This window comes from Muscardinus avellanarius (genome assembly GCF_963383645.1).
Source record: "Muscardinus avellanarius genome assembly, chromosome: 7".
In the NCBI taxonomy this organism is placed as follows: Eukaryota; Metazoa; Chordata; class Mammalia; order Rodentia; family Gliridae; genus Muscardinus; species Muscardinus avellanarius.
In genome coordinates this window covers 72,207,893-72,229,255 of record NC_137793.1, presented here as the reverse complement: position 1 = coordinate 72,229,255, position 21,363 = coordinate 72,207,893, and the positions used below count along the sequence as shown (strand labels likewise).

Below are 21,363 nucleotides of genomic sequence, written 5' to 3'. Positions count from 1 at the left end.
TGTGGTGGCACACACCTGTAATCTCAGTACTTAAGAGGCTGACATAGGAGGGTCACAAGTTGGAGGCCATCCTCAGTAATTTAGAGAGATCCTATTTCCAAATAAAATACAAAATAGGGCTGGGGGGTGTAGCTCAGAGGTGGAAGTTTCTGGGTTCAATCCCCAGTCTCTTTTCTCTTTTCTCTCTCTCTCTCTCTCTCTCTCTCTCTCTCTCTCTCTCTCTCTCTCTCTCTCACACACACACACACACACACCCTTTTCATTATACTATGAAAATAATGTTTCTCCCATACTTTGCTTCCCTCTCTACAGTTTTATTATTTAATATGTTTTCAACTTTGGAACTCATTGTATAACACTAGGCTAAATATGAAAGGCAGCAGGCTCAGGACAAGCATTTTGTACTCAAGAAGCCATCACACTGAGCAGGATGGCTAGTTTTGGGGAATCAGCAATATCCCCTAAGACACACCCCTTTTTTGTTGACAGTTTTTGCACTTTTCATAGGTTTATGTTGGAATGTGATCTCTTACCCATTATGTTTGGAATATCATTTTCTTTCCTGTACTCTGTTGCTTTTAAAATGTGTTGTATGTTTGGGATGTAAATATATTTCCTATATAGACATCAGACTAAACATGTAAAAATAAAGTCTCTTTTGTGTGTGTTTTTGGGGGAAGGTACTGGGGATGGAATCCAGGGGGCATTCTACCTCCCTACCTCCGAGCTACACCCCCAGCCCTATTTTTATTCTTCATTTCGAATCAGGGTCTCACTGAGTTGCAAAGGGCCTCACTAAGTAGCTGAGGCTGGCCAAGAACCCGGATTCTCCTGTCTCAGCCTCCCAAATGCTGGGATTACAAGTGTGTGCCACCATTCCCGGCTCTTTGTTTTTTATTTCTTAGAAATTTGGGGTATTATAAATCAAGAATCTATTTAAGAAAAGTGTGTTTAGAGAAAGCCATTAGAACATGCTTAGCCTTTAAAACAGATGCAAAGGATTGCTTTATTATCGGACTGATTTCATTAACGCTGCTAATAATTGACTTGTCATTATTTAGTCACTCATTCACTCCAAAAATACGTCTATATTTGAGCTCCTACTAGAGCGGAGCCCCATGGATAGTCTTGGGGGTACATTTTTGAATGAGATATAGTCCTTATCTTCAATGGGGAGAACAGAGAAAGACTGTGGCTGATACTTGGAAGGAAAGAGAGGGTGCTCAGAGAGCAGGAGAGGAGCCAGCCGGAAAGGAGCACTCTGAGGTTCGCATCGCACCAGCCAGCCGGGGCCAAGTCGAAGGGAGAGGGGCGCAGCTGGATCCCCTAACAGCTGGGACCCGGGCAAAGAGACTGTCCAGTTTGCAATTGGAAAGTGTTTGAAAAAGGTTAACGGGAGGGAGGCTGACAGGTCTCGCGTATAGTGTTGACAATCTGTGGTGATTGGGAGAGAGAAGAAAATATTATACCTAACTATCGATGCAGAAGGTATTTTTCCCCGCTTCCTGACTGCAGGAGGGCTCACTGGAGACAAAAGGGACTTTTGCGGAGGACCCCTAAGCTACACTCAGGCAGGCAGCTCACACCGGAAGGGGCGGAGGGAAGGAAATGCCGTGTGCACGAGGCGGGGCCAGGGCGAGCGCGCCGCGGCGTCGGCTGACACCGCTCTTTCGCTGATTCTTGTCCTGGAGCTAGCTTCACGTGAGGACACTTGTGGCTTCTGAATTCTCTCCAATCTACATTCCAATATTTTGGTCTGGACGATCGCGCCCAGGAACCTGTGTTACCGGAACTAGAAGCAGAAGTTCCTCGTGTTGCCACCCGACTCAACTATTAGGTGGCGCTTCCGGGCAGAGAAAAATGGCGGCGGCCGCTCAAAACACACGTGTGAGTGCGGGGAAAAAGCTGAAAAATTCCCTGAAGAAGAGGAAGAAGATGAAAATGGTAGCCAGGGCTGTAGCGTCGGAGCTGGAAGATGAGGTCAGGGACGATTCCGACAGTGGAGGTAAAGTAGTAAAGCTGAGCTTCGGCGTCTGAGAGGAAAGGCAGGGCTTGGTTCGCGGGGTGCTGGGGAAACGAGTGCCTTAGCTGGCAGCCAGAGGCGTGCCTTTGGCTCAGTGAGAAGGCTCGGGGAGGGGGTATTCAGAGAAGGGTCTCTGTCGCTTGTAATTTTGAGTTTCTGCATTGTTTCACCACTTATTTTGAGAGTTAGCGTTATTTAAAACGAGAAAATCGGTTGCTGTTATGGAGAAACTTAACTGTAGCAAAGGGTGTTAGTACGGAAGATGTTTGAAATTACAAGAGTGGAATAGGTCTCAGGGAGAGAGGAGCAAAAGGCCAAAAGAAGGTTAAGAGGAAGGGTGGTGCAGTTGATTGTTATTGTGCGTTAGGTGAATTTGGGACTAAATAGTAGTGAGTGAAAGAAGAGTAGATGGCAAAAGTGGGATAAATAAAAGTATTGTTTGATAATACTTGATAACGAGAGGAAGGTAGGATATATTTTGAGACCCTCAATCGTGTTTTGTCCATGCCACTTTTTCTCTTTGCTTATTATCATTCTTGGCACCAGCTTCTTAGGTTTCAAGGAATTGTAAACAATCCTTGACTTCCTGCTAACCAGTTACTGCTCCATTGTACTAGCTAATACTAACAAAGATTAAAAAAATTTTTTTTTGTTATATAGTGTGTGTCTGATTGTGTCCTCTAGTTGCTTCTTATCTCAGAATAAAATCCAAAATCCTTATCCTATGTGACCTGGCTCCAGTTATCATTTGCCACTCTGTTCCTCACTGACTACTTTCATCCAGCCATATTGGTATACTTGGTTGGTTTATACATCAGATGTGCTTCCACTCCAGGGTTTTGCACTTGCTGATTTCATTGTCTAAAATACTCTTTAGATGCTTTTGTGTTTCTCATTTCCTTTCATATCTGATCCAGTGCCTCATCAAAGGCACTTTCCCTTGACCATGTTTCTATTTTACCATCTCTACTCTAGTTGCCTTAACTTTTTAACTTGACACTCTGCTTTCTTTTCCCCTTCAGCACTTCTCATGCCATCTGACATATATTTTCTGTGTCTTTCCCATACAGCAAATTTCATGAAAGTAGAGACTTCTGTATCCCCAGTGCCTAAAACAGTATCTGTTGCTTAATGGATCTTTTGTAGGTATTTAAGTGAATGAAAAAACTTGTACTTCAGGATCTAGAAGAATCTATAATATGCTCCTGCAGTAGGTAATTCAGAATCCTCATTTTCTGCCAAACAGGAAAAACAATTTGATTTTTTTTTTTAATTTAATGACTGGTTCATGCATTGTCCAGGAAAGAAACACTGTTATATTTGGAACAAAATGTAAGTACTGCTTACAAATTTCAGTGAAAATTGTATTTCTCTATTCAAATACTGGATAATTTCAAGTGAGAACTTATCTTACTGCTCAATGCATTATAAATACTGGTTAGGTTCTGAGGTTCTCTTGCTATTATAGATCAGTTACATCATGAGTTAAGGCTTTAGGCAGCCTAGCATGGTGGTGCACACTTGTAATTCTTGTACTTGAGAGCTGAGACAGGATTGCAGGTTTGTGGCTAGTCTCAGCAACTTAGTAGGGTCTTCTGCAATTTAGTGAGACCCTGTTTTAAAATAAAAGAAGGCTGGGAGTGTAGCTCAGAATTAGAATGCTCAAGGGTTCAATCATGGTACCTTAGAAAACAAAAGTGGGGGTGGGAAAGCTTTTGGCTAATAAGGAAACCTAATTATCCAGTTCAGTTAATGAACAATTGTGTTCTACTATGTAACCCTGTAGGTGTTGAGAATACAAAGGATGAATTAAATTTCTCCTTAGGATTACTATTTTAGGAAAGACATATAAAACACAGGAGTATAATATAATGTATGGAGTATTCTTAAAGGTATTCTTAACAGTAGTTATTATGCCACGTGTGGTGGCACATGTGTGTAATTCTAGCACTTGGAATACTAAGACAGGAGGATTGCAAGGTTGTGGCCAGCCTCAACAGCTTAAAAGGAGAAGATGAATGAATGAATGAATGAATGAATGAATGATCAAGATCATGTTTCGATTCAGAAATGGTAAGGGTGGATAGAGAAAATCATGTGGAACCCAATCTGGGCATGACACACACACACACACACACACACACACACACACACACATGGGCCACTGTCAAAACATAGATGCACTAAAAATATTGTGTAATATTATTCTCAGGTTATGTGTTTAAGGTGTATATGAAACATGAATGAATTTCTTGTTCAGACATGGGCCTCATTCCCAAGATAATCTCATTGTATATGTGCAACTATTCCAAAATCCAAAAAATCTTAAGTCTGAAACACTTCTGGCTTCAAGTGTTTCAGATACTTGATGTCTGCCTCAGTTTCCTCATTGGCAAAATAAGAGGGATTATGTCTACCTCTAGGATTTTTGTGAAGATGAAATGAGTTCATATATATGAAGCATTTAATGTTTGGCACATAGTACCCACTCAGATATTGTGAATGATGATGATTTCCCTTTTGATCCAACAGAACCGTTATTGTCATTTCTGTTGTCAAATATGTCTCCCAGCATTTGATAACAGTGGAGTTTGTTAGCAGGAACTTTTTCCAAAAAAGTGGTTTGAATTTTCTTCACTAACCCTGCCAAGAAGCTGATCCATTTTTGTTTCACATAAGAGAAATAAGCTTGGAAAATTATACCATATTATACCACAGTGCCTGTCAGTAGAAAATTTATATCCACAGATGCAGGATGTTACCTATTGTTCCTCCTTTCTTACTCTGTAATCTGTTTGATCATATCTTTGTGGTAGAGTTCAGAATTAGTGATAATGATTTTGACAACTATTGATTTTCTCTACTTAGTTTCATAGACATTTGCAAAACTAAAATTTTAATTTCCCAGGATTGTTCTGTTTCCGAAATGACACCACCATCTTACTCTACCCATGAAGGAAACAAGTGTCATTTTCCCGCTTCCTTTTCCTTCCACATCTCTGGATTAATTCTTCCATTTCTTGTATTGCTGCCACCATGATTCTTGCCTACATCTTTTATTTTTGTTTATGTCGTACTAAAGGGTACAATTTGGCCAGGTGTGGTGGTGCACACTTGTAATCCCATCATTTGGGAGGCTGAGACAGGATTACTGTTCCTGGCCAGCCTTGGCTACTTAGGCCCTTTGCAACTCAGTAAGGCCCTGTTTCAAAATAAAGAATAAAAAATAAGGCAGGGGTGGTATGTAGCTTGGAGGTAGAATGCCCTGGGTTCCATCCCCAGTACTGCAAAAAAAAAAAAAAAGTACAATTTGTATTCCTTGTCTGCATTTCCATTCCCAAGGATTTCCTATCTAGGTGTTGTTTTTAAACTACCAATGATGAAGGACTGTTTTTGTGTTTAATTTTTAGTCTGTCATGGACAGGTAGTTTTTTAAATCAATAAAAGAAAATGACCAAGAAATATGATCACATGCTTGGATATCATGGTAGTATCAAATTGCTATAAAAGTATCTAAATGTTTTGTCTTAGTTTATAAGTATTTTCACTATTTGTGGTAATTTCTATATGCTCATAGCAAACACTGAAATAGTAATTATTGAATATTGCTTTTAAGGAAAATATAAGATTAGGCTGCTCTGAGCCTCTAGTCAGAACATTGTTTTCAACTTCTCATTACATAATCATGTTTTGTGTGTATTTTTGTTTAAAGATAATAATATATGTTTCTAAATTAGCATTGAATTCATGGCCAAAAATAACATAACCTGTGCCTGAACAAAGCTTATATAACATGAATTTTCTCTGCAAGGTACACTGTAATCTGTGTGTACTTAAGGACATTCAAAAGCAATTTAGCAGTATACTCTGTGGCCTTTTAAATAGTGAAACCACTGGCCAGGCGTGGTGGCACATGTTTGTAATCCCAGTACTTGGGAAGCTGAGACAGGGGGATCACAGGTTCACAGCCAGCCTCGGCTACTTAGTGAGACCCCGTTTCAAAATAAAGAATAAAAAAAAATAGGGCTGGAGGTGTGGCTCAGAGGTAGAATGCCCCTGGTTTCAATCCCCAGTACTGCAAAATAAATAAATAAATAGTGAAACCACTAAGAAAAAGCACAAAACGGTGAAAAACATGGTGCCAGATAAATTGGGGAAAATGCCTGTTCACACAGTGAGAGCTAAAACAAAGAAGAATGTTATCTCAGCTTTGTATGTAGATATTGGAGACTCAAAATTTCCACCACTCTGAAATTGTCTGTGGATGACAATGAATTTACCATGAGTATTGATTTGGGCTTCTGGATAAGTTTTACCGAGTGGGTAAATTTGCAGATATAGAATCCATAAATGAAGATGGACTTTCTCTCCTTGTGCACTGGAAACACTTTGCATACTGAACCTATGTGTTCTGACCCTGCTCCTCCGTTTACATCTGTCATTCCCTGTGCTACTAGCATCTCAGCATTCTGAGCTTCTAGTTTCTTGAATCTAGGTGCTCTCTCCCCTCTTAGTTATGCTTATGCTGTGCTACTAGCATGCTCTCTTAACTTCCCTTTCTATGGCCTTTAGATTTCAATTAAGCTGTTTCCATCCATTTTTTCCTTTCAGGATTTGGGCAGTTTCTGAGATGCAGATAAACAATAATAAAGGACCCCTTAATAACTCAGTAATATAGACATGTTGATTAATGATGTACATTCTTATCCTAATTCATTCTTATTTAGTATGAGGAATTGCTGTTTTCATCTTGGAAATCATAGGTCTGGAAAGATGACTCTTGAAAACAGCTTTTCTAGTTAAATAGTTTTGTAAATGTGGCCTTGGTAGAACTAAGTTATCAAGTTTTCAGAGGATAGTATTGAAAAACTATAGGCTAAGGCCTCAGACACGAGGAGTCAGTATGCAAATTATAAACATTATTAAAGAGTACTGCCTAGTTTATTAGAAAAACTGAGCCAGACATGATTGCATTTTTAACTGCAGCATAACATTGATAAGGGTGTCCTTATATTGACATTTGAAGCAACTTTCTATAGTAAGATGCTGCTTGGCGTGGTGGCGCATGCTTGTAATCCCAGCATTTGGGAGGCTGAGACCGGAGGATTGCAGTTCATGGACAGTCTCAGCTACATAGGCCCTTTGCATCTCAGTGAGACCCTATTTCAAAATAAAGAATAAAAAAATGGGCAGGGAGTGTAGCTTGGAGGTTAAATGCCTCTGGGTTCCATCCCCAGACCCGCAAAAAAAAAAAAAAAAAGTTGCTGCTTATATTTCACAAAATACGAGTATAATCCATATGTTTAGAACTTTGTTTTATGTTATAGTTTTAATTTTTTGAAAATTATGCTTTTATAAGTGCAAGACTCTTTAAATATTCTGTGTTGCCGAAGATTCCTAGGTTCTGTGAGAACAGAGACTTTTTCAAGCTTTGATGACAGTTGTATCTTAGAATTTGGAAGAGCCTGATGTGTGATATTGGATTCAGTAGCCATTTACTCATTGAATAAGTCAGAAACTTCTCTTAGCATAACTTTTTTACACTCTTTTCACAAACCGGATTATCACTGAAGGCAAAATTAACTGAAGTTGTGCATAATGTAAACTTGAATGATGGCAAACAATTCAGATTAAATTTTTCTTAAAATTTGATTGTACTGGAATTACAGGCAATCATGAATCAGAGACAGGCGAAGGTAAAAGGCTGCAGTCTGCATTCTGTAAAGGAGAGGATGACAGGCCTGAGTTATCCGGATTTAAACTGTTCAGATTTAGTAGAATGGATACACTTTTGGAGGTATAGCTACAATATATACTTGATTTTGATCATTTTTCTTTTTTAAGTTTTTAGAGCTTTTGATTTTTATTTATTTTTTGTGGATCATCTTGAAAATGGCATACATTCAGTCTGTGCTTGGTGCCCTCTCTCACCCCCTACTTCCCCTTCCTCCCCTGCCAACAGTGAGTGGCCAGGTTAACCATGGTACATTCATACTTTTACACATATTCCGATGTAGCTTCTCCATTAATCAACCTCAGCCTTCTTCATCTCCTACCCTTCCATTTCAGCTTTGCTGAGGTTTCCTCTCCATTATCTGGAGTCCCTCTGGTATTCCTAATAGTCCCTAGTTTGGGCATATTAGAGAAAACATATGTTCCTTCTCTTTCTGTGCCTGGCTGATCTCACTTAATGTTCTCCAGGTCTTTCCATTTTTTTGTGAATGGCATGATTTTGTTCTTCTTTATAGCTGAGTAGAATTCCATTGTGTGTATTTCCTATAATTTTGCAATCCATTCATCTGTTGATGGAGACCTAGGTTGGCCCTATATTTTGGTTATTACGAATTGTACTGCTGTGAACTTGGGTATGCATATGTTACTGTAGTTCTCTGATTTTAACCCCTTTGCAAAGATACCCAGGAGTGGTATAGCCAGATCATATGGTGGATCCATTCCCAGTTTTCTAAGGAATTTCATAGTGGCTGAACTAGTTTGCACTCTCACCAACAGTTTAAAAGAGTTCCTCTTTTCCCACATCCTTGCCAACATTTGTTGTTGTTTGATTTCTTTATGCTTGTCACTCTGATTGGGGTTAGATGGAATCTCAGTGTAATTTTGATTTGCATCTCCTGATGACGAATGATGTTGAATATCTTTTCATGTATCTATTGCCTATTTGTATCTCTTCTTTTGTGAAGTGTCTGTTCAGTTCAGTTGCCCATTTCTTGATTGGTTTATTTGATTTGCTAGTGTAGAGTCTTTTGATCTTCTCCCATTCTATAGGCTTTCTCTTTCGGTTCTTGATGGTTTCCTTTGATGAGGAGAAACTTTGTAGTTTGATGCCATCTCACTTGTTAATTCTTGCTTTAATTTCCTGTGCTTTGGAGGTCTTGTTGAGAAAGTTACTGCCTATGCCTATATGTTGTAGTGTTGAGCCTATGCCTCTAATAACTTCATAGTCTCCAGTCTAATTTCTTTTTTTTCTTTCCCTTTTTTTTTTTTTTTTTGGTGGTACTGGGGTTCCTGGAAGCCCTTCTACCTCTGGGCTATACTCCCAGACCCATTTTTACATCTTTTTTTATTTGGAAACAGGGTCTCTTAAGCCAGTGCAGCTCGCTTTGAACCTGCGCAATCCTCCTGTCTCTGCCTCCCAAGCGCGGGGATTATAAGCGTGCACTAAGATGCCTGGCTCTGGTCTAATTTCTAAGTCTTTGATCCATCTCAAGTTGATTCCTCTGCATGGTGAGAGGTAAGGATTTAGTGCCATCTTTCTGCAAATGGATAGCCAGTTCTCCCAGCATCATTTGACTAGTGGAATAGAAGATAAAGAAACAAACCCATACACCTATAGTCAGTAAATCTTTGACAAAGGGACCAAACTCATACACTTGATTCTTAAGGTGGCTAGTGGCTGAGATCTCAGTAGATTCGGGGCTGAGACAAGAGAATCACAGATTTGAGGCCAGCCTCAATAATTTAGGGACATCTTCAGTACCTTAGAATATTTCAGAATGAAAAATGAAATAGGACTGGAGAAGTCACTCAGGGGTAAAATTCTTCTGGGTTCAATCTCCAATACCAAAAAAAAAAAAAAATGTAATCTTAAAAACGATACACAAAGACAAAAAAAAATCGGATAGCTTTCTAAGTAATACATCTCTCTGAGGTATCAGTGGCTGATGATCACTAAGGAAGGTAGCCTCTACCTCTTTGAGTTACTCTTGAACCACTTAGGTATCTTGAATTGATACATTGTAGGAGGACTGGCATAATGCTCACTAGATTCTTAAGCTCACAGTATTGGAGAAAAAAGCTTCTAGGTGAAAAAAGCCTTGGTCACTGTTGCTATTTATACCACCATCAGATTGACCCCTTTCTCATGGACTGTATCTGGATGACTATAAAATAGGCTGATGTTAATTTCGGGCTTTCTAGATAGCAGGAAAGCCTGAATTGTTCTGGTTACATACATGAAAAATGGCCATCTACTTTTAACATGGGACTTGATAACAATCCAGTTTAGAGAGTCCTAGGAAATATACATTCAGTTTGATAAACTACAAAGCTGTACTTAAGATATCATAACCCAGCAGATAAATGTGCTTTTCATCAAACTGTAGATTGATTATAGCCTCCATCATTTAAGTTACTTCAAATAGCAAAGGAACATGCCTAAGAAATGAAGTATATCTTAGCCTACTCAAGTGCTTTAGCAATTTATAAGACACACTCAGGAAGCAGAGTTGGAGGCTCTCTCTGCTTTGGCTTGCCCACATAGTTCATGTAATCACATCCTACAGTGTTGTCCCATGGTAGCACTTGCATTTTATTTTTGGTTATTTTTATGGAAACCTGGGGCAACTTCATTGTTTTTTCAAAAGTAAATGCTTTTAAGAAAACTTTAAAGTGTTGATTCTTTGATACTCTTAAGTTTAGTAATAATTGGCAGGAAAGACCTGTGGCATGAGCAGAACAGATGATTTACAACAGAATAGGGCGCAGTAGTTTTACAGACCTTCTAATAACTAGAGGGATGGGTGTACCTAGGAAAACTCAGAATAAAAACAGGGAATGGCCTCTTCTGGTTAGCCGAGGTTTAACCATAAATTCCTTTTTAATTCAAGCTTAACTAAACTTTGTTTAAAAGTAGTTAATGAACCTATGTTGTTTACTGTAGATTCTGAATTGAATCTTTGATTCAAAGCCTTGTGGTATCTCAGCAATCTAAGAGTGCAACACCCTGCCCTGTCAAGTTTGTGACTTTGGTCATATTTTTAACTGTTCTGAGCTTTAGAATCATCATCTGTGTAAATAGAATAATAAGAGCAACTTGCAGAAGTTGTGAAATGTATTTTAAAAAGTGTTTTAAACAGCTCTAAACACATTAGCTAGTTTGTATTATCATTTTGCTATACTTTAAAAATTTTTAGACAGAGACATCGGCCACTTGTGAAATAAAGTAGAGAGAGTGTGCACATGGTGATTACCTGACACATAGTTATTGCCTAACCAAGGCCTTAGGCAGAATTATGCCATTGTAATTAATTTCCTCTTACCCCTATTGCGCTGACCCTCAGGTTCTCATTATCTTTGTCCTTTGATTATTTACTATAATTAATTTAATACCAGTTCGGTGCTGAGCACTTTTTATGTGTATCTCATTTATCATTCTAACAACAATGAGATGGGTACAATTTTTATCCCCATTTTAGTAATAAACTGAGTTGCAGAGAGATTTAGGTAACTTGTTCAAAATTAAGCTATTAGAAAGTAATGGAATTAGGACATAAAGCCAGGTCTGTCTGATTCTGTGGTTTGAGTTCAACTCTTATGCCATAACTGGTCATGTGAAGCTTCCTATTCAACAACTCACATGTAATGCTGAGACCAGATATCAGAGTTATTCCTTTCTTTTTTCTTCTCTATCACAGTCATGTAAAAATTCTCAGGGTGTATGGTGGTTTGTAATCCACATTACAATGATGTTTGTTATGGGGTAGACATTCTTTTATTAGCTCATTTAATTATCATAAACCCCTGTAAAGGAGATCCTATTTTATCCTTATTTTTACAGATGCAAAAACTTAGGCACAGAACCAATGTCAGAAAAGTCGCTTTAGCTTTGTGTCTGGAATTGAGATTGCACACAGGCAGCCTAACTTCTCTGTCCCTACTTTTAACCATCCATCAGCTGATCTCAGTCAAGTTTTTATGAGGAATTCTGTTTGATTTAGGGTAAATTCCAGAGGTATGAAGTAAGTTAAACATTGCCCAGTAGGCTCTAAGGTGGTATTTGCACTTGAAAAAAATAGCTTCTTAATCCAATGGGGAAAACTTAAAAGTAAGGTCCTAAAATAACTTCTGGGAAAAAGTCACTAGCAGTTTGGCCTCTTACTGGAAGCACATATCTGTAGCAAGGAACTTTCATAGTACTTGATTAATTTTGAGTTACTGTATACTTTATTTCTTGGATCATAAATCAAATTTTTGTGAAATTCTCAACGTGCTTTTTTATTCTCAAATTTTAACGATCCATTCCTCAAATCTCCCTATTTCAGCCCATCTGAACTTAAGTGCATCATCATCTTTCATTGCCATGTACATGGAGATGCTGCTTTCTCCTGCCTCAAATGCCAGTCATAGTATGATTATAATATAATCTTTGTTTTCACAGATATTGTATATTATAATCTTTGTTTTCATACAGATCTCGGATATTTTTGGCTCTTTGCTTAGTGACCTTGCCCCCTGATCCGTTGGCCTGGATTATAGAACCTTCATTCTCAGACTTCCTCCCCTCTACCATCATTCAAAATCTTGTTTTGTCTTTTAAGAAACAACTTGAGAGCCTGGCATGGTGGTACATGCTTGTAATCCCAGCATTTTGGAGGCTGAGGCAGGAGAATCCCGGTTCACAAACAACCTCAGCTATTTAGCAAGGCCCTTGTCAACTCAGTGAGACCCTGTTTCAATATAAAGAATAAAAAATAGGGCTGAGGGTGTAGCTTGGAGGTAGAGAGGTAGAATGCCCCTGGGTTCCATCCCTAGTACTGAAAAAGAAAGAAAGAAAGAAAGAAAGAAAGAAAGAAAGAAAGAAAGAAAGAAAGAACGAACGAACTTGAATATCATTTTGTAAAACTCCCTAAACTATCTCCAACCATCATCCATATCCCTTTTCTTTTAGAATAGTTAACAAATTTTATTGCATTAAAAACAAAACAAAACAAAACCTGCTCTGTTAAACTCTTGAGTTCCCCAGGAAGAGAAACCTAGATTTAGGTTTTTGTATAATTTTTTTCTTCCTTGTCCATCATTCATGGGTGGTCAGTAAATGCCAGGAGACTGCATCTTTAAGAACTTTATCTCAGTTATAAATGGTAAGGAGATTGGCTCACTTTCCTGCCAGCAGCTTACCTTCATGTTGGTGATCAGGGGAGATGGCAGGTTGGGAAGGAAGCTGGAGGGCTGGGAAGGAAGGGAGCAGGAGGAGAGAAATGCCTCTGTCCACCTCAGGACTTCAGAAGTCTCAGGATGCTCTGTCCAGTATGATAGCTATTAATCAGCCTCATGTGCTCAGTAGCCTCTTGTGGTTAGTAGCTCATAGGTGGCTCTGATGTAGAACATTGCCATGATTGGAACTTTTTGTCATTACTTATCCTCTGTGTCCCTTACTTTATTTCCAGACTTTTATTTTAAAGTAGAATGCAGAAATAATGTTAAAGAAAGCACACAGAACTTCAAAGTAATTTTTACTTGTCTGGTGATTTCTACCTGTGCTTTGACATGCCTGGATTTTATACATTTCTACTGTTAAAGATTGGTTAGTGGAAAATTAGAGGAAATTCATCTTAGTAGAGTACAAAAATTTTTAAGAACCAGTTCTATTTTCTTTTTTGCATAGTGATAAAATTTGACATTCTAGATGTAAATCCTGTATTTTTAGTATACTGGGAGGCTTCTCTATATTGGCATTTTAATTTATTTACATAAAATATCATTTCTATTGGCAGTAAATGCTTGACTAAACTTCTGAGATAGAGCTTCTTAAGAAAACAAATATAACTATGACTTGCAAATTCTTCTGGAATTTTAATTTTATTGGTAAGGTGAGTACATTTTATATTAGTGGTGTTACAAAACTTTTTAGGGATTTATTGTGAAGCTGGGTAAGAAACACCAAAGAAATCCTGTAAAGCACATCTGGACAAACACTGGATGTCAGTGTTGTAGTTTTGACATAACACTTTATCAGGAGCTGGTAAAGATTTTTCTGCTTTAAATCATCCAAATAGTTTTCACTGACAAATTTTTAAGCCCTTATGCCTTTTTACATTTAGATAATGTTTATTAGAGAAAGCACTTTTTCAAAGAGTTATTGTGATTAGCATCTGTATAGTGCTGCTGACTCTGAAAATTAAAGCATATAAAATAATATATATTTAACTATTCTCTAAATGGTGTTTCTCAATGTTCTGGTCCTATGCAGTGCTAACTGGGGAAAAGTTTTGTAGCACTAGGCTCTGGTATATGTTAGACCAAATTTTTAATGAATAAAGCACTTTCAACTTTTGTTTAAAAAATTTAGATTAAAAAATATTGTAATAACTCTTGTAGGCTTTTTGTTGTTTTTGTTGTTTGGTGTTGGGGATTGAACCCATGGGCATTCTACCTCAGAGCTACACCCCTCAGCCCTGTTTTATTTTTTATTTGGAAATAAGATCTCCCTAAATAGCTGAGGCTGACTCCTAACATGATTCTCCTGTCTCAGCCTCCCAGGTACTGAGATTACAATTGTGCACTGTCATGCCTAACTTGTAGGTAATAGCTCTATTTCTTGTGTATTACTTATATTTGTATATCAAAGCCTAGAGTCACAGGACTTCTGACTTCGTAAATTGACCCAACATTTAAGATACAGAAAAGCTTCAAATGAAGTATGTGCTAAAGTAGTTTCTTTCTTTCCTTCTTTCCTTTCCTTCCTCCTCCTCCTCCTCCTCCTCCTCCTCCTCCTCCTCCTCCTCCTCCTCCTCCTCCTCCTCTTCTTCTTCTTCTTCTTCTTTTTGGTGGTATGGGGGGGTGGAACCCAGAGGCTTTCTACCTCCGGGCTATACTCCCAGACCTATATTTTATTTGGAAACAGGGTCTCACTAAGTTGCTGAGAACCTCACTAGGTAGCTGAGGCTGGCTTAGAACCTATGCGATCCTCCGGTCTTAGCCTTTCAAGCGCGGGGATTACAAGCGAACGCCACCACTCCTGGCTCCTTTTTTTTTTTTTTTTTTTAATCGTATTGGGGATTGAACCCAGGAGTGTACTACCTAGAAGATATGGTCCCAGCTTTTTTTTATTTGTTTGTTTGTTTTGTTTTGTTTTTTGCAACAAGGTCTTGCTAGGTTACTGATGCTGGTCTTGAACCTGTGATCTTCTTGTCTCAGCCTCCTAAGTACTGGGATAATAGGCATGCATTAATACATTGTACTATGAGTTTCTAGTTTTAAAAACATATTTGTCTTTATTAGGAAATATGCAGCCAGGTATGATGGCACATGCCTGTAATCCCAGTACTTGGAAGGCTGAGACAGGAGGATTGCAGGTTCCAGGCCAGTTTTAGCAACTTAGCAGTACCTTGTTTAAAAAAGAAGGGATGGGGGCCGGGCATGGTGGCGCATGCTTGTAATCCCCGCACTTGGGAGGCAGAGACAGGAGGATCGCGCAGGTTCGAAGCCAGCCGCACGCGCTGGCTTAGGAGACCCTGTTTCCAAATAAAAATGTAAAAATAGGTCTGGGAGTGTAGCCTGAAGGTAGAAGGGCTTCCAGGAACCCCAGTACCACCAAAAAAAAATTAAAAAATAAAAATAATAAAATAAAAAAGAAGGGATGGGGGTTGGGGATCTATCCTAGAAGTAGAATGCCTATGGGTTCAATCCTCAGTAACACACACACACACACACACACACACACACACACACACACACACACGATTAAGCTGTGTGGTGGCACACTCTTGTAATCTGTAAAATCCCAGTACTTGGGAGGCTGAGACAGAAGAATCTCAGATTTGAGACCAGGCTCAGTAACTTAGCGAGACACACAGTAACCTCTAGGAGACCTTGTTTTAAAACAAAAATTTAAAAGAGCTGGGAACATGGCTTGGAGGTGGAATGCCACTGAATTCAGTCCCCAGTACAAAAAAAAAAAAAAAAAAGGAAATAGGTGCAGTTCCATCAGGGTGATAGAATTATAAACCATTTCTTGCTTTTAACATTTAAAAAACATTTTTTACACCATAAGCTTACTGTATGTTTTAAGACTATTCATTTAAGGAATATGAAATATTATTTTTCTTTAGTTTTATGTAGTGGTCAGTTTCATGAAGGTATTTAATTTTAATTTTTTTTTTTGTGGTACTGGGGTTCCTAGAAACCCTTCTACCTCCGGGCTACACTCCCAGACCTGTTTCATATTTTTATTTGGAAACAGGGTCTCTTAATCCAGCATGGCTGGCTTTGAACCTGTGCGATCCTCCTGTCTCCGCCTCCTAAGCACAGGGATTACAAGCATGCACCACCACGCCCAGTGGTATTTAATTTTTAATCATTCTTAAGGTTTATTGTTGGATAATATGTTTTTTGCTGTTTTCTAGTGTTATAGATCTTTATTTGAAATGCAGTAGTGATCATTTCTATGTCCTTTTTATTTCATGAGCTCTTAGCACTGAAAAAATAAAGGTATTTGTTGAGTATCACTTATCTAAAATTCTTGAGACAAGAATATATCACAGTTTTCCAAAGATTCAAGTATTTGCATAGACTTTGCTGGGAGTATTCTTAGTCCAAGAATCTGAAATGCTCCAAGATCAAAAATCTTTAGTGCAACATGGAAGAAAAATTTGAAATTTTAAGCATCTTGGATATTGAGTTTCTTTCTTCTTCTTCTTTTTTTTTGTGGTACTGGGTGTGGAACCCAGGGGCTTTCTACCTCCGGCTACACTCCCATTTTATATTTTATTTAGAAACAGGGTCTCACTAAGTTGCTGAGAGCCTCACTAAGTAGCTGAGGCTGGCTTTGAACCCGTGTGATCCTCCTGTCTCAGCCTCCCAAGCACTAGGATTACATGTGTGCGCCACCATGCCTGGCTGGTATTGAGTTTCTGATTAGAAATGTGCAGCCTTGTATTATGCAAAAATAATATCTAACTTCCAAGTATTATAGTCACTAGCTAAAAGTCAGGTCTAACTAGCAGTTCTATCTGATTCATAGCTTAAAGTCAGGAGATGCAGTCACTCCTATCTTAATAGTCTACTGTATATTTTCTTCCTTTTAGTTTGGTTGTAGCAATATGCCGATATAAAAAGGCTAAGAGGATGTTTAAGGTAAAATGTTCCAATTTGCTGCTTAAAGAAGAAACTGGGGTTTAAAGTTGAAGGTAATTTTTAAGTAACAGAATTATCAGTAGGCTTCTTAGAAGGTTGAAGCAGAGGTTACGCTGTGATGCTTAGCTTAGGTAGAGGTTAAGGAGCACAGAGCAGACTCACTGGAAGGCAGGGCCTGGGAGCTGCAGTTTGCTTTTCAGCTCAATACATGTAAATGAAGGTTCTGGTTTGTATGAGAAGATATCAGAATTGGATCAGTTAGGAAGCAGCGGATAACCTGTGTGCGCCTCCTTGGGGGTTCTGCATGATGAGATGTACTCCTACACTTACAGATGTATGTTTTTGACTCAGAACCTGCTGTTTTCACTTCCTCACCCCGCAGCACAGTTGAATCTTTGGCATCTTGGTCACATTATTCAATACCTCTCCCATGTTAAAAATGACCAGGTTTATAATGTTATGTCTGAATTCTTTTAAAATGAGATGAGTCTGGTTTGTGGTATCTTTTCTGTATACAAATTCATGATTTTAAATATCTTGGCCAGATCTCTTAAAGAAGTTACTTTAACACCACACCACTTTTCCTAACATAGTAAAATTTTTTGTCATTCTTTGTATTTAACATAGTTTTCATTAGTCTCGTTAAATCAAATAACAACAAATACTGGTGAGGATGTGGGGAAACCAGAACTCTTACACTGCTGGTGGGAGTGCAAACTAGTTTAGCCACTATGGAGATCAGTATGGAGATTTCTTAGAAAACTGGGAATGGATCCACCATATTATCCAGTTACACCACTCCTGGGTATCTTTCCAAAGGGGTTGAAATCAGAGAACTACAGTAACATGCATACCCATGTTCATAGCAGCACAATTGGCAGTAGCCAAAATATAGAACCAGTCTAGGTCTCCATCAACAGATGAATGGATTGCAAAATTATAGGAAATATACACAATGGAATTCTACTCAGCTATAAGGAAGAACAAAATCATGTCATTTGCAAGATGGAAAGACCTGGAGAACATTATGTTAAGTGAGATCAGCCAAGCACAGAAAGAGAAGGAACAGACATTTTTCCTAATATGCCCAAGCTAGGGAGTATTAGGGATACCAGAGGGACTGCAGATAGTGGAGGGGAAACCTCAGCAAAGCCAGAAAGGAAGGGTAGGGGAGGAAGAAGGCTGAGTTTAATCCATTGAAAAGCTACATTCAAATATGTGTATACATGTGTATATAACATTGTTAACTGGACACTCAGTATTGGGAGAGAGGGAAAAGGGGAAACGGTGGGGGGGCCACCAAGTACTGTGTGAATATATATCATTGTCAACATGGTCCACATTATGATGTGAGACTATAGTGCACCAATAAAATAAAAAAAATAGTTTAATGACGCAGGTAGGCCCATGTACTTGAATACACTCTGCTCTGGCCTTATGACTGTCTCTCACCACCCTGACAATAGCAAGGTGGTGGAGGTTGTTGGATTTGTTTCTTCTGCTTGGGTTCTGGGTCTTAAAGCCAGTTGGAGCTCCCTGCGTAATTGGGTCATGTCTTCAGGGAGCTGACTGTTTTGGAAATAGTAGGATGCTTCTGTTGTTACCCATTACTGCAGCTCTCAGACTTAGAAAAGTCACTTCTTTCAAGAGTTTCATGAAGGGTCCCAGGGGTCCAGTCATGGCAGTGGTAACTTCTGCTTGGGGTACTAAAGTTTCATTTGTGTTTACTCTTAGGTTCAATAGGAACTTGTGGATCAGAAAAGGATCCATTGTCTGATGATGAAGCCATTGAAGCCGACAATGAGGAAGAAGTTGAACCCTGTGATGAAGAGGAAAAGGCTGCAGGATCAAGCACTGGCATTAATTTGGGCTGGGCAGACGCCATGGCTAAAATCCTTAACAAGAAAACCCCCAAAAGTAAACCCACCATTCTTACCAAAAACAAAGAGCTGGAAAAGGAAAAGGAAAAGTTAAAGCAAGAAAGACTAGAGAAAAGAAAACAAGTATGTATGTTTTGCCAGGTGTCTCGTAGATTAGGCGTTTGTCTATTCTGGTTCTCAGTTGTGCCATTATTGTTCATTGTAATATTTATGTAGTAAATATTTCAACTTGTTCTTTATGTGGGGGTGGATGACCAGGATAATGTTCAGAAATTAGTCTAAAGTTTTCTGGTAAACATGTTCATTTTTATCTAAGCAAAACCATAGAAACATAAACTATAAAAAATCAAGTGGTTACCCAAAGTTCAGAGGGTCTTCTTTGGGGGGGGGGTTCTGGGGATTAGAGCCAGGAGCATTTTACCTCTGATCTATACCCCCAGCCTGATTTTATTTATTTAATTTTGAAACAGGCTCTCTCTAAGTTGCTGACAGCCTCACTAATTTGCTGAGGCTGGCCTCAAGCCTGCAATGCTCCTATTTTAGCCTCCCAAGTATTGGAATTACAGGTGTGCACCATCATGCCCAGCTTCTAAATATTTTATTAATTTTAGCTACCATCTGCTGGCTTCATTAGGTTCTGAATAGATGCATATTAATCACTTTTTTGCTAAAACCCTATTTTATAATATAAATTTATGAAGATATCACAAATTAGGTTGTTTGTGGTTCTGAAAACCGAGTATTTTGTTTTCAGATAAACTGGAATTTATTTTGCTTTGTTTAAACCACTGATGATAGAAGTAGACTACACCACTATATTAAAGACCAAATATTGGACTTAAGTTTTTTTATTGTATATTATAAAAATAAACTATGTTAAGGTTTTCATTTCCCTGGTACTTGATGAAGTATGTGTTTAATATATTGGTTACTAAAATAGTTTTATTTATTAATTTAGTAGTACTGGGGATGGAACCCAAGGACACTTGACCTGTGAGTTATACCCTTGGCCCTTTTTGATTTTCATTTTGCAACAGGGTCTCCCTAGGTTGCTGACAGCTCTGCTTAGGTTGCTGAGGCTGGCCTGAAATCCCTGATCCTCCTATCTCATCCTCCTAAGTCTGGGATTGCAGGTTTGTGCCACTGTCTTAAGGTTTTTTTTTTGTTGTTGTTCTTTTATTTTTTTTCTCATTTATTTGTTGTACTGGGGATTGAATCCAAAGGCATTCTAACTCTGAGCTACACCCAGCCCCTTTTTTATTTTTTGTTTTGAAGCGGTCTCACTAGGTTGCTGAGACTGGTCTCAAACCTTCCATGTTCTTGTCTTATTCTCCCAAGTACTGGGATTATAGGCATGCGCCACCATGCCCAGCATAAGTTTTATTTTTTAATGAAAGAAAAATTACTTTTGGTAGTTATGCTAGCAATATAGAAATGCTAACTTCCAAGAAGTACTTTTTAGGTAAAAATTAAAGAAACATAGATCTGAATAGGCATACATATCCTTTGTTTGCCATCTCCTTATCTTGTTTACAAGATGACCGTGTTCTTTGTTTATTATTATTGGTGGCTCTGTGAAAGGTAGAACTTCACAGGCATTGCTCTTTAGGACACAATGCACAGTATGTACTTTATTATTAATTCAGTATTCTCATTGTAACTTAAGATAAATTTTATTTCAAAATCTTACAAATATCTTTTCAACTGAAAATTTCAAACTTTATTATCTGACAAAGGCTAGAAGAGATTTTAAAGATATCACAATCTTTAATTACCTCTAGTCTTGAAGTCCTAGTGAGTGCAAGCACACGATTTTGAAGCCAAGAGGAATGAATCTTTAACTGTGTTCTAATTCATATCTTTGAGTGCTAGGGATGATGGTGCTGTTCATATTATGCATGAAAGCAGACTTACTGATAGCAGAAACAACTTAGCAGCTACAAATACTCTTTGTAGATCGTGTGTGGTACTACGGATTTAACTCAGGGCCATTTTACCTCTGAGCTACACCCCTATTCCTATTCTTATTTTTATTTGGAAACAGGATCTTGCTAGGTTGATGAGAGTCTTATTATTTGTTGAGGCTATCTTTGAACCCACAATCCTCCTGTCAGTCTCCCAACTACTGGGATTATAGGCATGTACCACCATGCCCAGCTTTTGTAGAGCATTTCTACTGTAGAATCTGTATATGATTTATTTGTGGCATCTGCCAGTGAAATTCATGACCATTCAAATATATTTTCTAATTTGAGAAAAATCTATTTGTTTAGAAAGAAATCCGGCTTCTTTATAGTGAGAATAGAAATACGGTTTTGCTATTAGACATTTTTATTAATAGCAAATGAGAGATAGATGAACAAAGGGAGGGATGAAAGAGACTTTTTTTCCCCTTTTGGTCTTTATTACTGAGATATGTGCTTTTGATACTTACTAGCTTCTATGTAATTTAGTTCTTTTCAGTGTTTTTAATATTTGGTTAATTATTGGCTTGAGACAGAGATCCAAACGACTAATGTATCAAATTTGGTACCTGAGACCAGGATTTTACTGATGCTACTCGAAGACCATTTTTAAGGAAATTTCGTT

At 38.3% G+C, this 21,363-nt stretch overlaps 1 protein-coding gene across 1 annotated transcript in view; it reads left to right on the top strand.

The window, feature by feature from the left end:
- Positions 1 to 1,860: 1,860 nt before the first annotated feature.
- The window catches only part of RRP15 (ribosomal RNA processing 15 homolog), a gene marked incomplete at both ends in the record, with an annotated part of 47,085 nt that continues 27,582 nt past the window's right edge, over positions 1,861 to 21,363 (top strand). Inside the window, 2 exons of the mRNA XM_080699465.1 lie at positions 1,861 to 2,005; positions 18,638 to 18,897. Coding sequence (XP_080555591.1) covers positions 1,861 to 2,005; positions 18,638 to 18,897 — 405 coding nt within the window. The remainder of the gene's footprint in view (positions 2,006 to 18,637; positions 18,898 to 21,363) is intronic.